A 22,831-nucleotide genomic window follows, 5' to 3' on the forward strand; every position below is an offset into this window, starting at 1 on the left:
CGAGGTGACAGACGGCAGCATGGCATGGCGAGGTGACAGACAAAGGAAACGGAGTTCGGGCTTCTCGGGGTGAGAGATTGTCGGAAGGTAAACACACCGGAGACGAATGCAAGTTAAGGGTTCTTTCAGTAAGGCTTGTGCAGTCATCCCACTGTCACCTTTCTGTCTCCAGGGACGAGGGCTGTTCCGGGCGCGGAGGAGAGGAGGGGACATGAACTCCTGCTTCCAGGCAGAAAGGGGGAGCTCTTGTGTGTGTGCAGCTTTTCAGTTGCCTCCAGCTCAAAAGAATTCTGTGCCAAAGTGGCATCCTTGGGGGAGGAATGTTCTTATCCCCTTATGAACCAGAGAGATGGCAGTGCCCCCATCCTGCAGATGGGGAAAGTCAGTCACACATCTTGCCCAAGGACATGTAGCTCCCACAGGCTAGAGCCGAGGTTCGATCGCACGTCTGTTGAGACCTGTGTGTGAAGAAGGTTCTCCACCAATGTTTCGTGAACTGCAGGAGATCCAGGGAGGTGTTCCTGGAGCCTGGCTTTCCTCCCGAGTGACTCGGGCTCCCTGTGCCGGCTTAGTGGGCACACTGTTCATTAGCGTCATGCCTGACATCCTCTCAGTTAGCGGGGGGCAGTGTGCGTGGTACCCCTCCTGATCAGGGGCATAACCTGGCGCACTGAGTTCCGACGTTTTTCGAGGAACGGTGATTCCGTCTGACTCTGCACGGCCGTACCGGCCACCACCGCAGCTATGTTCCTGGAGGTTTCCGTGATACTCTGAGGTGTCACGTGCAGCAGAGCTGTTCAGCTCACAGTCCCCGAGTTTTATAGAGAGCCTGTTGAGTTTGGCAATGTGCAGTGTGGTGTCGGAAATGCCATGGGAAAATTATTCAATATTCGATGCTTTTGACGATTTAACGGCTGCCTGTTCCCAGGCTGAATCGAATTTTGGAAGGCATTTTCTTCTCGCGATCTCGAAATGCATTTCACTCTGCAGCAAAGAACATCTAGCTCTGGGCCTTTCCCACAAAACACGATGAAAAGAATGAAAAGAATCGGTTTAGGTTTTATTGTCTACTGATGAATACTCTGTGCGTTATTTCAGCCAGTTCTAATTGGGTTTATTTTTTAAACTTGATTTCTGTAAACCGTACTGACAGTAAACCATTAAACCAGAAGGTTATTCTAGTACAGAAAACATAAACACGCCCAGACTGCTTGGATGGCCGCCCCTGGCTTTTGGTGCCTCTGCCGAACCACGTGGTCTTGATGGGGACCTTCCGGGGCCCGTGGAGTGGAGCACTGTCCCCCACAAAATACATGTGCTTTAAAAGTATGTGTGTATTTTTAAGGTCAGTTCTTCAGTTACCACAGGAGACAGCATCGTTTTCCAGGATGAAATCGGGGCACCAGCCACACAGTAGTGTTTCTAGAACACATCGCATAGGTGGACTCTGGAGGTGGAAATCCCAGGACACACCTGGTCTGCGTCCTGAGACGGGCACTGTGTCCCCTCCTCTGTAAACTGTGGCACTTCGGCAGCGACGCCGAGTCTCATCTCAGTGAGGTGTTTTCCTCCCCTTCTCTGTGGGGTTCTGCTCTGCAAAGTGCGATGTGAGCTCAGTGCCTGCCTTCTTCCTTCCCTGGACCGGGACTGGGGGTGGGGGCGGGGGAGGGGACACCGCGGGAGGGGCCGGTGCTGCGTCCCGTTACCCACGGCGTTCCTGGGGCTGGCGCCCAGTGGGTCTTCATCCAGGCGCGTTTTGTGGAGCAAAACCCCGTGGGTCTCCTGTCCTGTGAGGACAGGCTGTGCTGCACCTTCACATCCGGTAAGCCGTCTGGCCCAGTGCCAACAGGCCTTGAACGTGCCGGAACTCATAAACGTTCCTGGTGGATGATCTGCTTACGGAAGGGGCAGTGCCCCAGAGGGTCTGGAGTCCTCGTTCTTGGCACCCAAGAAGGTTCACAGATACACATTATCCACCCATATCACGCAGCTGAGGCTCACAGAGGGCGGCGCCCCGTCTTTCTGGGGGTGCCATGGGAGGCAATGACCATGTGTGTGTTTTCTTGGACTTGGGAGTTGGGATTAAGGGGGAGGTTTGAGGAAATATGGTCCCGGCTGGTTCCAGATCACTCCACACTGTCTTTGGAGCACTCGCCTCTCAGAGCCTGGTCCCCGGGTGAAATGTCCATAAATCGAGCCAGCACCAGGTGAGTGTCAAACGCTCCGCTCACCTCCTTACAGACACCTGAAGTCCGTTCAGAATTGTTGGCACGGACCAGTTGTCTCTGTCTTATTGATTCCCTTGGAAACTTATTTTCAAAACTAAAATGAAGTTCTCAGCAGCTGATCTCCCTGAGGAGGAATCCCTTTGAAGATCATCAGTGGCTCTTTGGAGGAAATAGATCCGTTTTTCTTCAACCAGGATGTTGACGAGGGTCTGCGGTCCCTGCTGGCAGGTGGTCCACACACCCGCCCGCCCGTGGAACTGGATTTTACTGCCGTTTTTATCCCATTGGTGCTGAGCCGAATTGGTGTCGGCCGGCCGAGAACATTCCACCCGATGTAGTGGACGTGTGGCCAGCGGGTTCCCCCCGGTGGGAGGGCGGCTCTCACGGCACTCTTATTTCAGTGGGGACGGGGGCCACTCAAGTTCATGGCGGTTCTGTTTTTCTTCCCAACAGGTCCTCAGCATGATCATCAACGCAGCCTACAAGCCTGGCAGGGTTTTGCGAGAACTACAGCTGGTGGAAGGTCCACACTGGAATTTCCAGGAGGAGACGCTGAAGGCAAAGTACGTGTTTTCGGTTCTGCTGAACTGTGCTCTTGCAGCGGTTAGCCTGCTGCTCTGAAATGTTGTCATTCCTCTTTGTGGCACAGCCCAAGGAAGTGGGGACACATGGAAGGCCGTCATCCTGCAGTTCTGTGCTCCACGTGCAGATGCCTTGGCGTTTTTGCCACCCAGAGCTGCCTTCATTAAGCCTTGGGATTCCAATAGATGACGTGAGCAGAAGGGGGAGAATTGTAGAAAGAGAGGCTGTCCCATATCATTACTACATGTTATTGATGTACCATTCTTTTTTTTTTTAATTTTTAATGCATTTTATTTATTTTTGAGAGACAGTTCGAGCAGAGGAGGGTCAGAGAGAGAAGGAGACCCAGAATCCGAAGCAGGCTCCAGGCTCTGAGCTGGCTGTCAGCCCAGAGCCCGATGTGGGGCTCGAACCCATGAACCATAAGATCGTGACCTGAGCGGAAGCCGGACGGCTCCCCAGATGAACCGTTCTTGATATTTGATGCCCTGGGCGGTTAATGCCAGACGGATTCTCTCTGCTCTGATTGCTGCATGTGCTAAAGGACAGTCAGGGACCTGTACCTCTGTTTGGTTTTGGTTAATGGGCGATGGGCTGACATGTGGTTGGTCACTCCTTTTATTTGAAGATAGGCTGAGGGGAAAGATGATACTCTGGCTTTGCTTTAAGCTCCTTGAAGTCTGACATCAGCAGCACCCACTGGATGGGTGTGGTTGTCCGTTGAGGAGGCAGACAGAAGGAGATCCGTTTGTCAAGATAATTTCTTTCGTAAGTGTTTTGACTTTTGGTCCTTAATAATCATTTAGCTTTTCAGGAGAGCGCATCTTCCTGGTCAACTTCTTGTATCACAACGTCCTAAATAAAATAGCATTTGGACGTGACATTTGGGAAATGATGCTTTTTTAAGTTTTATTTATTTATTTGAAAGAGACAGAGATAGTGCGGTTGGGGGAGGGGCAGAGAGAGACGAGAGGGAAAGAGACAGAGAGAGAGAATCCCAAGCAAGCTCTTTACTGTCAGCACAGAGCCCAATTGGGGGCTTGAACTCACAAACTCATGAGATCATGACCCGAGTGGAAACCATGAGTCGGACACGTAACCGACTGAACCACCCAGGCGCCCAGGGGAAATGATACTTTTTTGAACAGTGAACCCCTCACAGAAGTCAAGGGAAGTACAAGTTCATAGGGAGAACGTTTATATGAAGTGGCACGCACCTCGTTCTTCCCGGGAACTAGTTAAATGAGCTTCACCTATAGCACAGAAGAAACTAAAACAAGTCTTTTTCCCCCAGAATGTAAGGTTAATTCATAGGAATGGTGGTGGCCAAAATCCCCAACAAGTGTTGATACAGAGAAACACTTCTTTTAAACATTTTCTGTAAAGCTCAGTACACCCCAAACATACCTAATGGATAAGAGAATGGGAAAAAATGCAAAGGTCTTAAACCCCGTTAGAATCTCCCCTGTCGTGAAATAAGCCAGAAACATGGCCCAGGAACCCAAACGACAGAGTTAACTGTGCGGGGTTTTCACCGGTTTTCATGTTGCGGAGCTGATGGAGCCCTCAAACCCGGCCCTGGAGCAGTCAGCACGGTCGGCCTTGCTGGGTGGGGAGGGTGGGGAGTTCCTGTCATATCAGATGTGACAGTGAGCTCCTTAGCTGGATCTGACACCGCGTTTCAAGTGTGCGGGATCACGGCACCGTCTCCGAGCAGCTGCTAATGACGACAGATTTCAGGGGGCAGCGGGGGGAGCGTTCCGTTAGGACACTCCGTGTTGCTTCTGATGTAAAACGACAGCTTTTCAGATCTCACAACTTTGCTGTTTTCTTCAGGACAAATGAGAGGAGGGACCGCTGGCTTCTTCCTGTTTTGTGTTCTGTCATGAATAGATTAACCCAGAGGAGGGGGGACCTGCATTTCAGGCTTAGGGTTGTCTTGTGGTCCTCAAAGGACAGCATTGCAAGGAGAGCTTTCAGGAGGAGAGGGGGTGAGATCGTCCAGGCGTGGGGCTTGTGAGTGCTGCCTGTTAGCATCTGGGCTTTCTTTCTTTTAATGTTTATTTTTGAGAGAGACTGAGCACAGCAGGAGGGGCAGAGAGAGAGGGAGACACCCTGAGCCAAGGTTGGACACTTAACTGACTGAGCCCCCCAGGCGCCCCTGGACTTTCTGACTGGTTTTTCCTCTTGTGAAGAGTAGAGACCCCCTTACTTGACGGGATGGAGGTCCCGCTGAAAAGGTTTGAGCCGTACGAGGAGGAAAACGTGAGTTGCCATGTCTCGCCCCTTAGTGAGTGTTTTCCTATTTGCCCAACGACGGTACCTTCACCGTATAACAGAACACCGTGTAAGGGGGCCGTGTCACGAGTCTGCAACACGCATGGAGAGGCACACGGGTAGCAGCTCCGGTGCCAAAGGAAAAGTCAGATAACGTAGTTCACTTCCGCAGTCCTGGAAGACAAAATTCTCTTTCCAGTGTACTCAGGTAGACTGGATTGACCTACATTATTTTGAATTTCAGGAGGAGGAATTTAGGCTATGCCTTAGGGGGCCAACTCCTTGCATCTGGAGACATTTAAATGTTTTCCGACACGTTATAGAATCTTCTTGGGGGAAAAAGACCATTAACTTGCTTCGAGGGGCTTTTGTGATAATCTTCATAAAATCCAGGTGAAGGCTTAATAGATTTTTTCAAGTCTTTTGTTACAGTATTCAGAATATTTAAAGAGGAAATGTCCTCTTTAATTTGGAGTGAATTAGACTTCCTTATCACTTAGGCAGAAGCCAGGAAAGTCACATCTTTGAGGTGAGTCACGCTCGGCTCTCTGGGAATGATATTTTTATTTCTTTTCCATAAGCAATTACTAATTTTATATGTTTTTATTTCACTTTTTTTTGGTCTTTTACTTATATTTTGAGAATACAAGTTGTAATATTTGGTTCTCAAGTGATTTGCGTGGAAAAGGATTCCCAAACAGAGACTTTTCACTGAATAAAAAATTTTAGTCTGCTCATTTGTTAATTTTTACGTTGCTCAGATTTGGTCATTTGCTGTCCTGAAAATGTATACCGTAAGCGTCACAGGAAGCAGGGGGCTGAGCCAGTTTCTGGGGTGTCAGTGTGAATTTCTGTGTGTGCTTAATTAAGTCCACAAGGCTGTGGGCTTGGTGTTTCTGGTTCAAACAGAGATCAGTTAGGATGTTCGGAATTGGAGAAGGTGTTTCCGAAAATAATCCTCCCCGCAAAGTATTGCATGTAATGGTTCAAGTTCTCATGAATTGAAATGCAGGAATCAAGAAAGAAGGGAGACGTGTCTGAGAGGTTGAGTTTCCTAAGACTGAATGCCAGTGAACAGGTGTGTCGGCAGCAGTTTTGACAATGAAGATGAGACAGTGAAGAAAAGGCTCGCTCATGAAGGGAGTCAGGATCCTGTCTCACTGGTGCTAATGAGAAGAGTGAGTTCCCCACAGCATCTGAAGCTTTTCGATTTCTGCGGAGTTCAGTCCTCCCTTCCCTACGCGAGGATGCGAATTCAGCCTGACAGAGTAGAACCTTGTTTTTTATTCTCACACCCCTGTCGCTGCCTCGCAAGAGTTTGTGAAAAGGTCCTGCTCTGAGTCAGTTTGAAAGTGGATGCTAGAACTCATGCCAGGCTGAAGTCCTCCTGCTTGGACTGTACTGATAATTGTGCAGGGATCATTACAGCATTGTTGGGTTTTTTCCATCTGTATTTCCTGTTGACTCAAAATCCATTTTGATTTTCCTAAACTCCTGCCTACTGCAAGAGACCACTTTTTCTAAGCATCCTTGTGTCTCCATCTTTATCTGTCGTTTTGGCTCCTACCATCTTGTGCTCGCGTGGAAATAAATCCCTGCTTTGATTGGTAGGAAGACATCTGAAGGCCAGTCATACTTCCTTTCTGATGTCAAGGAGGAAAAGCATTTTTTCTACCCCTTATGTTCAATCCCTGGGAGCCTGCAAATTAAACTGACAAAAGGCAGATTAGCAAGAGAAAAGACCATTTACTTAAGGAGGTGTGGGCTTCCAGATCTGTAGGCAGTTAGAACAAACAGGTTTCTTCAGGAAAGACAAATGAGCTTTTAGGAGAACAAATGGGTGGAAAGGAAGTTTGTGAAACCGTTGCTTTGTGCAGGTGTGAGCAGTCTTTCCATCTTCTTCATGGTCATGAAACTCCTCTGGGAAGGGATTTATGGTAGGTTTACTCTGGTCTCTCCTCTGGGATTAGAAGCCGCTCCTAAGAGGGAGTTTAATGGTAGTCCTCACTTCTCAGAAGTTTCTGCTTTTAGTCAGATCACAGAGCCTCTGGGAAAGCTGCTTTCTGTGTCTGTTGAATCTCAGACGTCTTCCTTAAAATACTCTGTGTGGACTCTGGGGTTCTGAGTGGGCCCCTCATGGCAGCCATGGAGAGTACCCCCAGGTGTCCCTGCGGTCCTGCAGAGGGGCGGAGGGAGCGGGTGAAGGAGTCAAACTAACGGAGGCAGAGCCCCCCGTGGACCGCGGCTTCCACGGGTCTTCCGTGGCCCCTCCCGCCCACCTTGTTATCCTTCATCAGTTCCAACCCCGTCATCTTCTACTTCTCTTTTCCTCTCTCCCTCCCCCCTTCCTTGCTTCCAGGTTTGACCATACCACCAGGAATTTTCTGCTGTGTTCTAGCTTGTTGGTCTCTTTGAGTATTCTCCGGTTTCTTCACAGAACTTGTACTCAGTGCTTTAAAAACCTTGTCTTGTGTTTAGGACAGCTTTGCTGGGCTATTTAATACAGTAAGGGGCCAAATGTCCTTCCCTCGAGGCACACGCTGACTGGCCAGGGCGCCTCCCTGCCCCACATGCCCTCTGACGGGCCACGGTGCCCCCCACCATGCTCTCTGGTGGGCCAGGGCGCCTCCCCCACCCCGCACACCCTCTGACGGGCCACGGCGCCCTCCCTATGCCCTCTTACGGGCCGTGGCGGCGCCCCCCCACACGCACACTGACGGGCCACGGCGCTGCCTGCACGCACACTGCTGCTCCCCTCACACCTCTGACCCCGGAGGCCTGTCAGTGGCACCCTGGCTTTACGCCTGTTAGGTGGGGAAAGCTTCAGAACAGACTGTGCTCTCGCCTGCGGTGAAAGGCTGGTGAGGGGCCTGGGCCGCGGCGGTGGAGCCCAGCGGGTGCCCTGTGTGCGGCCCTCGTGCCTGCCCACGTCTGCCGGACCTGCTGACACCGTCTGTCCCAGGAGGATCGGGTGGGTGGTCAGGCGGTGCAGAGACTTGGAGGAAGTAGCAATGATGGCCCCCCGGGAACGCAGTGGTCCCCTCGGCCCCAGCCGGCACGGAACATCTCAGAGCCGCCTTTGCCTCTGTTTCTCCGACGGCCAACATCTCTGCACGTTTAGTGCGTCCTTGGGGGAGAAGAGTTGTTTGGACAGTTGTCCTAGTTTGTTGACCAGCTCCAAGCAAACCAGGTTCTCCGTTCAGGCTGGAGCTGCAAGGACCAAACGTCTTCTTTTCCACATCACCGTAAAGTCCCAAAGGGTAGGGGTGCTTGGGGGGCTCAGTCGCCGAAGCGTCTGGCTTTGGCTCAGGTCATGATCTCACACTTTGTGAGTTCAAGCCCCGTGTCCGGCTCATTGCTGTCAGCACAGAGCCTGCTTGGGATTCTCACTCCCTCTCTTTCTGTCCCTCCCCCACTTTCAAAAATAAACAGACATTTTAAAAAATCCAAAAATGTAGGTCTGTGCTAAACGCGTAGCACTCGAAAATACACATTCGATGGAAATTATGTTCTATCCGAAGCCAAACGTAGTTCGATTCATTATATACATAATACTTATTTTTATGATTTCTTTTTCATGTATTTAACCTGAAATTATTTCAGACTTACAGAAAAATGATCTAAACTCTTAAAATTAAATAAACATTTTTTTAAACTTAAAATCATATTCTTTGTCCTGATCAATTCGCTAGCCAGGAAGTGATCGGCATGATGCCAACTCTCCTAAATCCTTGACCATTTCCTACAAGTAGGGACGTTCTCCTGCATAATCAAAGTTCGAACAGTGACAGGGTGACCCAGGAGTGCCTTTGGATCCTCACACCGTGCTCAGGTGTCCCCAGCTGTCCCCCAAGTGCTGGCCCCTGAGCCAAAGCGCCCTGTGAGACACTCGCCTGGCATCGGTGGTCTCTCCAGGTCCCCTTGCTTCTGGACAGCTGCTCAGACTTTCCCTTGACTTTCACGCCCTCGCTCTGCTTGGAGAGTATGAACACCACTGATTTTGTAGAACACAACTTCACTGGGAGTGTTTCTGTTTATCCACACGGCCGAGCCCGGATCAGGCGTCAGAGGCATCCCGGAAGAAGGACGCTCCGCTGTCTCCCACAGGCCCCAGGTGCCTCTCCACTGCGGCGTTTGCTTTGGTCACCTAGTTAGGGTGACGTCTGCCGCGCTGCTCCGCCGGGGACGCAGTGTGCGGGGAGACGCTTTATGCTATGGGAATACCCCACCTCTCACCACGCTCACGGGGGGCTCGTGTTTCATCTGTGTCTGCGTGAATTCACGGATTCCTGGTGCACTCACAGGGTCACCGCGGCGGCCATCACCTCACTTTGACGCTCAGCGTGTCCCAGGCTGGGCGGGTGGGGACCAGGCCCGCAGCCTCATCACCTGCCTGGGGCTCCATCGTGCTTTGGTACTTTGTTACTTTCTGAGCCAGAACCATGTCCCACCTCGTATTTCCTTTCTGAGCCCGAGCCTGGATGTAGCCCTTTCTCCCAGAAGACGTGGGTTTTCCTATGATTACAGTGGGATTTTTTTTGGGGGGGGGGACGCAAAAAATGGTATTTAGCAGTCAAGATCAGACATTAGTGGGCGCCTGGGTGGCTCAGTCGGTTGGGCGTCCGACTTCGGCTCAGGTCATGGTCTCACAGTTTGTGGGTTTGAGCCCCGTGTCGGGCTCTGTGCTGACAGCTCAGAGCCTGGAACCTGCTTTGGATTCTGTGTCTCCCTCTCTCTCTCTCTGATCCTCCCCTGCTCGCGCTGTCTCTCTCTCTCTCTCTCTCAAAAATAAATTTAAAAAATTAAAAAAAGAAAAGATCGGACATTAGTAAGCTCACTGCAGATAGGGTTTGGTGTCCCGAGGCTTTCTGATTGGGCACCTCGGGGCATCTTTGTGTGTCTGTGTGTCTGTATGAACGTATACCCACGTGACTGAGTGTCGACACACAGACACAAGCACACTTACGTTTATGTTTATTTCTGTATCTGCTGGGTCAGGAGCCCCCCAACCATCTCCGCACTCTAGTTTAAAAATTTTTTTTCTTGTTTTTAATGTTTGTTTATTTTTAAGAGAGAGAGAGACAGAGCATGAGCAGGGGATGGGCAGAGAGAGAGGGAGACACAGAATCTGAAGCAGCTCCAGGCTTGGAGCTGTCAGCACAGAGCCCAGTGGGGGCCTCGAACTCATGAACTGTGAGATCATGGCCTGAGCCGAAACCCAGAGTTAAGAGTCAGACGCTTAACGAACTGAGCCACCCAGGCGCCCCTCTGTGCTCTGACTTTTGCTACCAGGACTCTTGGGACCCAGCATAAGTAAGGATTCCCATGAGCTCGTAAGGAAAAGAAATGCATCTGGAGTCTGGAGGAATCTCGGTGTTGAGGCTTTCTTACTCTCCCCCAGAAGCAGGTTCTGGAAAGCACTCTTACTTCCCCAGCAGCGAAGGTGTGTGTGTGGCATCTCTGCCCACAGAGGCCCACACCCCGGGTTTTCAGTGGGAGGCTGCTCCTCTGGGCACCGTCTGCTGGCACGTACCCAAGTGACAGACTCCGGGATGCCAGTTGGTTGCATCTCCAGCATAAAACATGTGGCTCGCGCAGTCGGGGCGCAGAACACCACGGTGATCCCTTCCGAAATGCGGCGCCCGGACACCATCCACCAGCCTTGGAGGCGAACTTTTGGAAGGGCAGCACCTTCGGGACACCTAGGTGGCTCAGTCGGTGAAGCGTCCGGCTTCGGCTCAGGTCATGATCTCACCATTCATGGGTTCGAGCCCCGCGTCGGGCTCTGTGCTGACAGCTAGCTCAGAGCCTGCTTCCGATTCTGTGTCTTCCACTCGCTCTGCTCCTCCCCTGCTCGTGCTCTGTCTCTCTCTCAGAAATAAACATTTTTTAAAAACTTTTTTTAATTGTAGTAGGAAAAATCTGCCAGGGACTTCATGCCCTGGGCATATTTTTATTCTGCTTCCCCCAGAACATTAGAGATACACTGTGTCCACAGAGCTGCCTTGGTTTTCTGATGAAACAGGACGAAGCCGCAGGCAACAGCCACCCACACGTGAATCATGGAGCCGAGCCCTCCTCGGGGCCGGGGCTGCGTTCCTACCTCTAGGGTCAGGAGAGGTCCTAGAAGAATCAACAGTTGTTCAGCGCTGTGTGATTTAAAGCATGATCTTATCTACAGAAAAATTGCTTTCTAGTTCTTACTACAGGGAAAGCCAAGCCTGACACTTCAGCGAAGTGCAGCAACAGTCAGTGCCGAGGGGCTGGGATTACAAAGACCAGAGAGTGAACACAAAGGCCAGATTGTTCAAGTTAGAATTTAATTTTTTCGGATATAGATACTCTAAAAAAAATGATTTCTTGCAAGAGGAGGCGTATTCTCCCTGGGGCATCATTCCTGGGGAACCAGATCTAGGTTTTGAACGTAATATTGAACAAGTTTTTTTTTCACATTTATTTATTTTTGAGAAGCAGAGACAGAGGGAAACACAGAATCTGAAGCAGGCTCCAGGGTCCGAGCTGTCAGCACAGAGCCTGACTAGGGGCTCGAACTCACAAACTCTGAGATCATGACCTGAGCCAAAGTCGGATGCTTCACCGACTGAGCCCCCCAGGCACCCATTGAATGTAGTATTTTATTCACAAAGTACAGAAGCGATGTTTGCACAAACTGCCTGCTGCCCCTGTGTCTGGTGGCCGACTTTGGGAAACCGGAAAACGCCAGTGGGCTCCTCGCAGGTCAGACAAAGGGTTCGTGCCCATCCCCCGTGCCAGGGCAGTGTCCGCTTTCTCAGGGGAGGCTCACGCCTCTGGATTTTGGCCGGTTTCCAAAACCTATCGTGAGTGTTACTTGCCAGAGCCCCTGCCGTTTTTCTGGAAGATAGATCGTTGCTCAAGATTTCAATTTGAACATCAGGGTGCACATCAAGGGAAGAGTTGAAGGGGCCCGAGGTTTTGTTGCTTTCTTGGTGTCGGTGGAGTCAGCTCTGTGATATGTCAACTGAGATGTTGCCGCCGAGTTCACAGTTTTGTACCCACGATATTTTAAAGCTGTGCTGACGGGGTTCAAATCTACAGCCAAGGGCCCAGGAGAGCACTTGTCACTGCAAATATTTGGACCCGGGGTTCGGTGCCCTTTTTGAAAGAAGAATCCATCCAACCTGCTTTCCTTCCGGAAGAAATGGTCTCCCCTCTTTTGTCGGTGGCTTCACTGCACGTGGCTTTTCTCGGGCAGGAGAAAGTTTATTTTCCTCAAAAGCGATGAGCAACACGTATCTGGATTCCAGAAGCAATCTGGATTGGGTGTTCGATGGCGTCTCCCACAGCGAGGAGGTGCTGTGTGGAAATCTTTGTGGAGGTGATTCTCTCACAGCCCCTGGTCACGTGCCCCCGAAAAACATTGTCATGAGCTCAGAAAGGACAAAAACAAACGGCCCGGAGATCACACACGGTGTGTGATTTGCTGTTAGGAAATGAAGGGGCTGCTTTTGGAACACACTGTGTGGAACAGACCTGAGTGACGGGGTAGCCGCACCATTGTGTGTCCTTTCTTCCTTCCAGGTACAGAGGCAAAACCTACAGGGCCGTGGCCAAGATCGTGCGGACGTCCGACCAAGTAGCGGATTTCTGCCGGCGGGTCTGTGCCAAGCTGGAATGCTGCCCAAATTTGTTCAGTCCGGTGCTGGTTTCCGAAAACTGCCCAGAGAACTGTTCTGTTCATACCAAAACCAAGTACAGTAAGTACAGACTACGCGGATGGCACGGGTGTCTGGGTTTCACCTGTGGGGTCAGGCAGGGGGTCGCTTTTGTTTGTTTTGTTTTTATTTAAAATTTTTTTTTACCGTTTATTTAGTTTTGAGAGAGAGAGAGAGAGCGAGAGCATGAGCAGGGGAGGGGCAGAGAGAGGGAGACACAGCATCTGAAGCAGGCTCCAGGCTCTGAGCTGTCAGCACAGAGCCCGATGCAGGGCTCGAACCCACAGACTGTGAGACCATGACCTGAGCCGAAGCTGGACACCCAACCGCCTGAGCCCCCCAGGCGGCCCTGTGTTTGTTTTAAACAGCAACAACACACTGTCGAGTGGTTTTTCTGGAAATTGCCATGAAAGAGTCCTTTAAGATGGGCTGTGGGAGACGCTCGGGTGTCAGCAGCCCGGGGAAGGCGGGGACGGGCAGATTCACCCCAGAACGAATCCTCAGCACAGACATTGTCAGGGACGGAGTGAGAACCGGCCCGTGTGGATCTCAGGCTATCCGCTGAGTTTGGACACACTCTGGCTGAAAGGCCAGCAGGATAGGGTGGTCCCGGGGGATGGTTACTAAGTGGAACTCCTCCTTGGTTCTCGGGCTGAGGAATTCTAGAGTTTCCTCTTCGCCCTTGGACCCCTGGGCCAGCTCCTTGTCATGATCTGCTTCCCGCCCCCCCCCCCCCGGCCCGTCCACACTGCTGCCTCAGAGCTCCCTCCAGGGGGATGTTGGAGGCTGAGAAGCAGCTTGCGTCCCCCCTCACCCCACCCCCGTGCCTCTGTTGCTCCTTATGTCTCAGAACTGGGGGTCGCAGCCCTCCTGCCTCCCCCTCCCCCTAACACCGCCTTTGCTCTCTGCCTTCTTCCTGCCAGGACGTTCCCACCATCAGCACTGGCCTCTTCTACCCCCTCGCCCCACACACGGCGCGGCCCTGCCTTCTTCGCTGGCCCCTCCCAGACCCTGACCTTCCTCAGCTCTGGCCTCTGTCTACAGGCACTTTAGCCGCTGCCAGACGCCTCCCTCTCGGATTAACTCGACCTCTGATCCCCGCTTCTGCTCTTGCAACCTCTCCCCTGGGTTATCTCTGACCCAGGGGTGACTGTGTCCCCATCACGGTGGCCTGGAGCTCTGCTCCGCCCCAAGCCTGCATTCCAGCTGCCGGAGTCGCACCGGGCCCTCTGGAGTGTGGGCAGTGCGCCGGGAACCCCAGCCACGCAGGACGGACCAGCTCCTGTGTCCAAACTGGGACGCTGCACACACTTGAAACCTCGTACCGAGTGTGAATTTCCTCGTAGTTTTCTCTCTCTCTCTCTATATATATATATGCGTGTATATTCTAAATCCCATTTTCCACTCCATTCCTGCTGCGAGTCAGTGCCCTTCTCCACCAGCTTGGACCACACAGCCTGCACGCTCACGCGAACTGAAGGCTCGTTCGTAGGGCCTGGTGATGCCACCGTCCTCTCCAGGACGTCTCACATTACCGTTGGCAGGAGGAGGGACTCCCTGAAGCAGATTGCTCGTTAACTGATGCTGCTGAATCAGAAAGGACTTGACTGAGAGCTAGACCTGGCCTTGAATGTGGACCTTAAAGACCCTGCTTCTGTGCACTCCCGGGCCAGGGGAACGAGAGGGAAGAAGAAGTGTTACTGCAGCTCGAATTCAGCACGACCGAAATGACTTAGAGGGTTTTCTGGGTCTGGTATGATAAGACGTCAAAATCCTAAGATCCCTGGCTCAGCTCTGAGTAAACGCAGCCGCAGGCTAGACTGACGCTCCCGAGGGGCAACGATGAACTAGGGTCAGGGAGGACACGGAGCAGAAAGGTCTGCAGTCACCCACTGTGCCCCACGGCTCTGAAAGTGTGCCACACCGGCGGCTGTGTCCCGCTAGACTGCTCTCATGGCTCGCCTCTGGCTTCTAGAAAACCAGACCTGGGGCACCTGGGGGGCTCAGTCAGTTAAGCAGCCGGCTTCGGCTCAGGTCATGATCTCATGGTCTGTGGGTTCAAACCCTGCGTCGGATTCTGTGCTGACAGCTCAGAGCCTGGAGCCTGCTTCAGATTCTGTGTCTCCCCCTCTCTCTGACCCTCCCCTGCTTGTGCTGTCTCTCTCTGTCTCTCAAAAATATAAATAAAAGACACACACAAAAATTTAGAAAACCAGACCGCACCAGACTGGTCTTGCCCACATGGGGTTCTTGGGTGCGAACAGGTGCTTATCCACTGGGGATGACCATGAAGCAGCAATCGTGCACCCTGCCGGGTCCCACCGGTCTGGTGTTGCATGTGAAGGAACTGAGCGCCAGGACCGGATGAGTGTCCCTGGGAGCACGGCAGCATGGGCAAGCGCAGAAACCACACTCCATGAAGACTAGGGGCCTCGCCACAACCCAGGGGCTGTGTGTTTGGTGTTCTTCTTGGCTTCTCCCAACCATAGAGAAAAGTTCCCTGTCTGCATTTGGTTCTTTTTTTTTTAATGCTTATTTATTAATTTTGAGAAAGGGGGGAGGGGCAGGGAGAGAGGGGAGAGAATCCCAAGCAGGCTCCATGCTGTCAGCCCAGAATCGGGTGGAGGGCTCGATCTCGTGAACCGTGAGATCACGACCGGAGCCGAGATCGAGAGAGTCAGACGCCTAACTGACTGAACCACCCAGGCGCCCTATCTGCATTTGGTTCTTTACAGAACAACTGGGGGTTATTTCACAGGACAGTTGAGATTTTCAGCGGGGAGTTTTGATCGTGATCATCACTGAAAACTGGATCCTTAGCAGTGGTTTTCATTAGTTGATTTTACATTTAATTTGTAAAAGATATCAATCACTGCTGCAAGTTGGTGGATAATTCTCTGAGGGGTGCTCTGGGTGTTAATACAGACATGGACCAAGACCAGGGTCATGTCTCCCAAGTCCTCTCTCTCTGGGCTTGCAGACGGCTGTCTTCTAGGTTCCCACGCCATCTTCCCTCCGTGTATGAATTCCCGGTGTCTGATCCTTTTCCTATAAGCACCCTGGTCTGTGGATTAAGGCCCCGTTTTTCTCCTCCTGAAAGATCCTGTCTCCAAACACAGTCTCAAGTGGGGGTAGGGTTCTGACATTTGAATTTTGAAAACACAGATGTGAGGGCATCGGAGGAAATGGGGGAATCAGAGGTCTAAGTGCCATGTCAGATTTCATTGTTCCGAATGAAAGAATGATCCTTCTCTCCTTTCTGGCCCCCTCCATCTTCCTCTGGCCTCTCTGTCCACATTCGTATGCATGCAAGACCTTTAAAAACCGGTTTTGATCCTCTGACCCCTTGCAGCCTATTATTACGGGAAGAGGAAGAAGATAGTGAAGCCCCCCATCGGGGAAGCCAGCAGGGAGAGTGGGCCCCCCAAGCCAGCCAGACGCCGGAAGCGGCGAAAATGCATCTTTGTGCAGAAGAAGCGCAGGTCTTCGGCTGCGGACCTGGCCGCGGGCTCCGGGGAGGTACGTCCTGCTCAGAGCCCCTCGCGGCCCTGGCTGGCCTGGCTGCTCACGGCCAAGGCCGCGGCCCGAGTGCGGGAGCTCTGCCGCTTCCTCACGGACACCAGGCCCAGCCCGCGCTCCACGCAGCCCGGAAGGGGGCTGTGACGGGGACCGGGCCGCTGAGACGGGGACCGTGGTGGGGATGGCAGGACGCCCCCGGGTCAACGGGTGGGAGGGGCCCCCCTCAGCACCTGCACTTCGCCCTAGGAGAGCGAGGAGGAGGACGCGGATGCCATGGATGAGGACACCGGGAGCGAGGAGACCGGCTCCGAGCTCCGCGACGACCAGACGGACACCTCGTCAGCCGACGTCCCCTCCACGCGGCCCCGGAGGGCCGTCACCCTGAGGAGCGGAGCGGAGCTCGAGCGCCGGCCGCCCGCGGAGAGGCCGAGGAGGGGCCGCAGGTTGCAGGCCGCCTCCGGTGCCGAGGGCGGGGAGCAGGGCGCGTCTGGTGGCCAGGACCCCACAGAGGTGAGGCCTGCGGGCGGGGGGCGGGGGTGGGGCTGGCTTGCAGGTGGGTAGGGGAGCGGGGCGCAGCTGGCAGCCAGGACCCCGCAGAGGTGAGGCCTGCCGGCGGCGGGGTGGGGGGATCTGGCTTGTAGGGGGCGGGGCTGCTGCGGGGTGCTGAAAATCCAGGCCTTGATTTGGGGCTCCCAGTGGAAATACAGAACCGGGAGCCTGTGTGGCCCACGGTTGGTGCATTCGAGCCCCACATGGGCCCCTCACTGCAGTGTGGAGCCTGCTTGGGATTCTCTCTCTGCCTCTCTCTGCTCCTTCCTGCTCACGCTCTCTCCCTCTCAAAATAAATAAATGTTAAAGGAAAAAATTTTTAATTTTTGTAATATTTTTATTTATTTTTGAGAGAGAGAGAGTGTGTGAGCAGGGCAGGAGCAGAGAGAGAAGGAGACACAGAATCTGAAGCAGCTCCAGGCTCTGAGCTGTCAGCATAGAGCCCGACGCGGGGCTCGAACCCACAAATCACGAGATCATGACCTGAGCCGAAGTTGGACGCTCAAGCAACTGAGGCACCCAGGCGCCCCTAAAAACTTCTTTCAATAAAAGAAAGTACTAAAAGCAGTGACAGCTCCAGCGGGGTCCCCGCGTTGGGCACAAGGCCTGGGGACATCACACCCGGGGCGGAGGTCACAGCGAGGTCCTGGCACCTGTTTCCTGGAAGGTGTCACAGCCTCTAAGGAGTCTCGTCAGAACAGACAGAACAAGTCCTCGGGGTCCCACTGGACCCCAGGCTTCCCCTTCCTGGGGGGGGGCTGGGATGCTGTGAGATGTGAGACCCGCCTATCAGGCCTCCCCCGAACCCGCTCAAAGGTCCGTCATCACCGACATCAACGGGGCACAGGCTGCCTCCTGTGCGTTCTCCTGTGCCCCGCGCCGGCTCTAGTCAGAGACGTGTCCTTGCTAAGCAGGCCCAGGGCGTCCCACACTCGGCTTTCACAACGGCTCCCACTGTGCCTTCGTTTATTTTCGTTTGTTTGTTTTTAACTTCTAAAGTCACTGGAGGCAAAGTCACAACCCAGACGAGTTGCTAAGAAAGTCCCTAGAGACCAGCCTGTCCAGGTGCCCAGGGAGAGGCCAGAGGGAGGGGGGAAGTCGGCTCGGGCCACAGGGTTTCCTGAGCCTCCATGCAGGAAAGCGGTGACCTCCTCCCCCTTCTCCCGTCAGGAAACCAAGCAGGAGGAGGAGGAGAGGCTGGTTCTGGAGAGCAACCCTCTGGAGTGGACCGTGACCGACGTGGTGCGGTTCATCAAGCTGACGGACTGCGCGCCCTTGGCCAAGATCTTCCAGGAACAGGTGCCCTCCTGTCGCATTCCGCATTTGTTGCCTTTTGTCTGCTCTTTTGTCTGGCTTTCTGGGACCCGGCTCTGGCAGGGGAGGGGGTGCCCCCCCATCACTGTGGGGCAGGAGGTGGGTACAAGCCCAAGGGCACACGCGGTTCCCAGACACCTCCCCAGGGGGCTCCTTGTGGGCAGGCAGAGACCAACGTCCCAGATAATCCCTTGTGGGGATGCTGGGGGCCTGGGGCCACCTGGCCAGGCTGGACATCAGGGCCCCCCACCCGGCCTTGGCTGCTCTCGTCGGGGTTGGGGGTGTGCTCTGTCCTGCAGTCCGGCCATTCTTATCTAAAAGGTTTCTGTGTGCCTAGGCTACCTTTTCCCCAGTCCTTTGGCTGGAAAGAGCAGGCTTCCACGGCACCCTTTCCACTCGTGCCCATCGGCGTTTCAGGGGTTCCCAGCTTCTTGAGCAGTCGGTCTTGGGTGTGGGAGGAGACACTTAAGGGGAGCGCCCCCCACCAGGTCCTGTCTCAGGTCCCCAAGTCCCTGCGGGCCGCCGCCTTCTCTCCCCCGCATGTGTGGTTGACTCATCACATCCCGGACTTTTCGTTCCGTTTAGCAGGAGAAACAGCGAGAGTGTGTCCACTCCTCTTCCCAGAGACAGGGGCCCTCGTTCTGTGCTCCATGTAACGTTTCCCGTGTTCACGCCCACAGTAGTGAAAGTGTTAACGGCCCAGAGTGCGGTAGGTGCTGTGCGGAAGGATGGCGGGTAATTGCAGGACGATGGCCATCTTCTGTCCCTTAAAGGCATTTGGCTCTGCAGGTGAGAGGGTTGTAATCAGCAAAAACATAAGACGCGCTATGAGCCACAGGAAAGGACGGTTTCCATTGCCTCTTAACTTACTCTGGGAACGAGTTGCACTCTGGACGCGTGCCCCCTTGCAGGCCACTCGCTGGCCTCACGCAGAAAAGCCTGTGACTCGTGCCCCGGTGTCCGCCCCGTGTCTCACGATGCTCACAATGTAAATGTCTGTCTTTGAGACCTTGCATTTGAAAAAATCTAATCCTTGAAAGGGGTGTCTATCCAGTCCTCTTTCAGATTATACAGACGGATACTCTAGAAGTAAGTAACTCAGGCATTAAATCCGGAAAGGAAAAGAAAGGCCTCTGGGTCAGCATGCACCCAGGAACCCCCAGATTTTCTCCCAGGCATATTAATGCGGTTCCCAGCTCCTCCCAGGAGAGAGGGTATCACTTAAAACACTCAAAGGTCCCGATGGGTCGACCACCAGAGTCTCCTTGGAGACACCAGCAGGTGCATGTAAAGGAGGGAACGGTGGCCACAGGGGAGGGCCACCTTGCTGCCTGACATTATCAGTACTTCCTCTCTGAGGGACCCCAAAAGCAGACAAGGGGGGAAAACTGCATCAGATGTAAGGAACTTGGCCATGCGCGTGTCCCTTCATTTAAAACCCACGAACAGGAGGACAGTTTGAACAGCCACCAGGCTTGCATGATTTGGAGCATCTCCATCCTGAAGACGAGGATAAAGCAGAGTTGAGCTCCTGCTGAGAGCATCGCCTAATGTAGCCTTTCCCCGGGGTTGGTATTTACTGGTAGTGGAGCCGGGGAAAGTGCTTTGCATTGGTGTATACACCGTGCGCTGCTGACCCAGCACTGGACGTGCGGGTATGTTTGCTCATGTGTTTACTCCACGCACATTGACGGAGCGTCTGTTTACGGGCCTTGTGATATTCAAAAGGCAGGTGTGGAAGGTAGTGTTTGAGATTATCTACAGTTGCGTTCTTGTTTTATTTCATTTGTAGACCCCAATGCCCAGCTGGGCTGTGGGCAGAAAAGAGCACAGAGCTTTTCCCCCTCGGTTACAGATTCGAGGGTGATTATTTTTACAGGTTTCTTTTCTTCTTTAAGTTTATTTATTTTTAGAGAGAGCAAGAGAGGGAATGAGCAGAGGAGGGGCAGAGAGAGAAAGGAAGAGAGAGAGTCCCACGCAGGCTCCATGATGTCAGCACAGAGCCTGATGCGGGGCTCAAGCTCATGAGCCATCAGATCATGACCTGAGCCGAAACCGACTGAGCCACCCAGGCGCCCCCACAGTTTTCTAACACTAAGCAAGAAAGCAGAAACAGAGTTGACTTGGGAAGAAGGCTAGAATACTGTAGATGCTGAGTTGTCCTTAATTACACTTCTAAACCCAGCTTTATTACAGTATCTCAGGAAGCTTCCGGTCTCCCCAGGCTAACGTGTCTAAGAAATGAAGCCTGGTACGTTACCACTTCTGGAACCAGGCAGGGGGCAGGGCCCTGTCTCCATTTCTCTTCTTACGTTGGTTAAAAGCTTGCTCCTAGGTACCTGCTTACTTAACTCTCATAGAAAATAATAGGCTTTAATTGATAATAGGCCTGTTTCTATTTCATTTCAAATTTCACATTAGGCCTTCAGCCTCCCCGACCCCCAACCCCCACCCCGTCACCATAAAACGCTCTGCCATCTGAAGTGTGTGGGTCTTGAGTCCTTTTCCGTTCGATTGGACCCGTGATCACTAATTTTTATGAATTTGTTCTGTCATCTTGGAGTCCGAGGGCCACGGTCATGATTTAGTGAGGCCTCCGTGGGTCGGTCTGGCCGCGGCATGAGCTTTCAGACGGCCCGAAGGAGCCAGCGGGTGGCTCTGCCCACCAGCACGGGAGAAAAATCCAGTGTGTGGACTGGCAACGGCTCCGTTCAGAAGCCGTCACCACCCCCAGGCGCGCCGGCAGAAAGTATACATTTTCTGTTATCGGAAGGCACGTCTTGAAATCCGAAGTGTTACAGCCACAGCTTAAAACATCTCTGCTCTGTAACTTGGGGCTGCAGACATGTATGTTACACAGTAGAACTCCGCACATCTATAACTGGGGGAAAACCCACAAAACCCTTCGAGAAACTTTTGCCTCTTCACACACCGCTTATGAACCAGAGGCCTGTCTATGATAAGCACACTACTCCAGTGAGTGATTTACTTCCATAGAAGAAAGGCGGGGGATGGTTTACAGGTTACGGACTCCTCTGTAAACACTGCGTCCACCCCCGGGGTCTGCCCTCCTTCGGCAGAAGGCCTGCACAGTTCAGTACAAAGCGAGGGGCCATCGTGAAGCTTCTGCCTGGGGACTGGAGCTCACCCTTACCACTAGCCGTGAGTCTTTATTTTGAGGGTATTTGCAGCTTAATACACTTGACTCTCATCTTCCTCGTTTCTTCCCCTGTGAGGTCTCCACAGAGGAATGTGGAGTCTCTGGGGAGCTGAGGACAGCCTGGCGGAGGCGGGTCCAGAAACGGGGGGTGCGTCCCGGCTCACCCAGCAAACGGCACATCGCCCGGGATAGGAGCCCCATCACTGTTGACAGCACCTGTGCTGTAGTCTGAACGTTGCTGCCCGCCCCCCAGACCCAGGGCATGTGTTGAAATCCTGTCTCCAGAGGTGATGGTGGAGGAAGCGGGGCCTCACCTTCAGCGCCCCCCAGCTTCCCTCGGCGGCCTGCTAATTCACACCATTACGTTGTGGCCAGAATGAGTGTTGGGTGTTCGAATCCTACAGCGTGACCTCTCCACCTAATGCCCTTTAGCACCTTCTGGTCACACACCTTAGAGTACCTCCCAGTTTCTTCACGGCCGTCTGGGTCCATCTCAGCTTTACCTTCCGCGCCTTTGTGCTTTCCCTGAGTACGTGTTCCCCTGAACCACCGCTCTCCCGTGAGTCCATTCTTCTTCCCTTAGTGAGTCCCCGTGGTCCCTTAGTGTAAGTTCGGGCATCACTGATCTCTGAATCATTTCCTGACACCTGTAAGACTGGCCACGTTCCCGTCCATTTGAGCCAGTAACTCTGTGTCCACACTTTCATGTCTCTGTACTGTTGTGGTCTGTTCAGTGTACCGGCCTCCCGTAAGGTTCCTGCTCTCCTGGGAGGGAGTCTTTGTCTTGTTCAGGGCAGCAATCACAGAGGGCATCAGAGTGCCTGGCCCTTAGTAGGTGCTCAACAAGTGCTTGTTGGGTACATGGATGAGTGACATCCTCCATTCAAATGTGGTGCGTGCATTTGGCCGCTGCCTTCACTGAAATGGTCTGTCGAGAGGCAGCGAAGCGTTTTAGGGCTGACTTTCAGTTGTAATCAAATCCATATGTCCAGCGATGGCCATTATGACTCAGTGGGGGTGTTTGGAACACAGTTTTCCCTCCAGAATTTAATATCAGAAAACCATGGTCCTAGTTCCAAGTTGGTGTCTAACAATGTGATCTTAGATACATCAGCTAGCTTTTTTGGCATTAATTTCCACCTAAAAAAACTTCCCGTCTCCTAAAATGAGTTTCTGTTCTGTTCTTCACTGAACATAATGGTTAAGCCACCTGCCCATAGTTTTGTAACATCATCCTATTTCCTACTTACAGTATATTTTTATGAGGCCCACGATACTCCCAAGACTTTGTATCCCGAGCCCTACGCCCTCTCTGTCGAGTTCTGATAGAATAATTGTGGCTTTGCCTCTAAAAATGGAGTCGACTCTACAGGCCCCCGGTCAGCTGCTACTACTGTTTAGTTCATGAGCTTGAGCAAGACACTGGTTTTCAGTACTTTAAATTTGCCCTTACTATAGTCAGAGTGGATCCAAAGAGAAAGCGAAGTAATGTATAAAAGTACCATAGA

General features: G+C 52.8%; 1 protein-coding gene across 5 annotated transcripts in view; it reads left to right on the forward strand.

Moving 5' to 3' along the window:
• SFMBT2 (Scm like with four mbt domains 2) overlaps positions 1-22,831 on the forward strand; it is a 213,111-nt gene that overhangs the window by 184,193 nt on the left and 6,087 nt on the right. For all 5 annotated transcript variants that reach the window (XM_029955807.1, XM_029955804.1, XM_029955803.1 and 2 more), the window contains exons 16-20: positions 2,682-2,791; positions 12,648-12,823; positions 16,134-16,300; positions 16,547-16,810; positions 18,020-18,148. In XM_029955807.1, the coding sequence (XP_029811667.1) occupies positions 2,682-2,791; positions 12,648-12,823; positions 16,134-16,300; positions 16,547-16,810; positions 18,020-18,148 (846 nt within the window). The remainder of the gene's footprint in view (positions 1-2,681; positions 2,792-12,647; positions 12,824-16,133; positions 16,301-16,546; positions 16,811-18,019; positions 18,149-22,831) is intronic.

The sequence above is a fragment of the Suricata suricatta genome, chromosome 10 (assembly GCF_006229205.1).
Source record: "Suricata suricatta isolate VVHF042 chromosome 10, meerkat_22Aug2017_6uvM2_HiC, whole genome shotgun sequence".
In the NCBI taxonomy this organism is placed as follows: Eukaryota; Metazoa; Chordata; class Mammalia; order Carnivora; family Herpestidae; genus Suricata; species Suricata suricatta.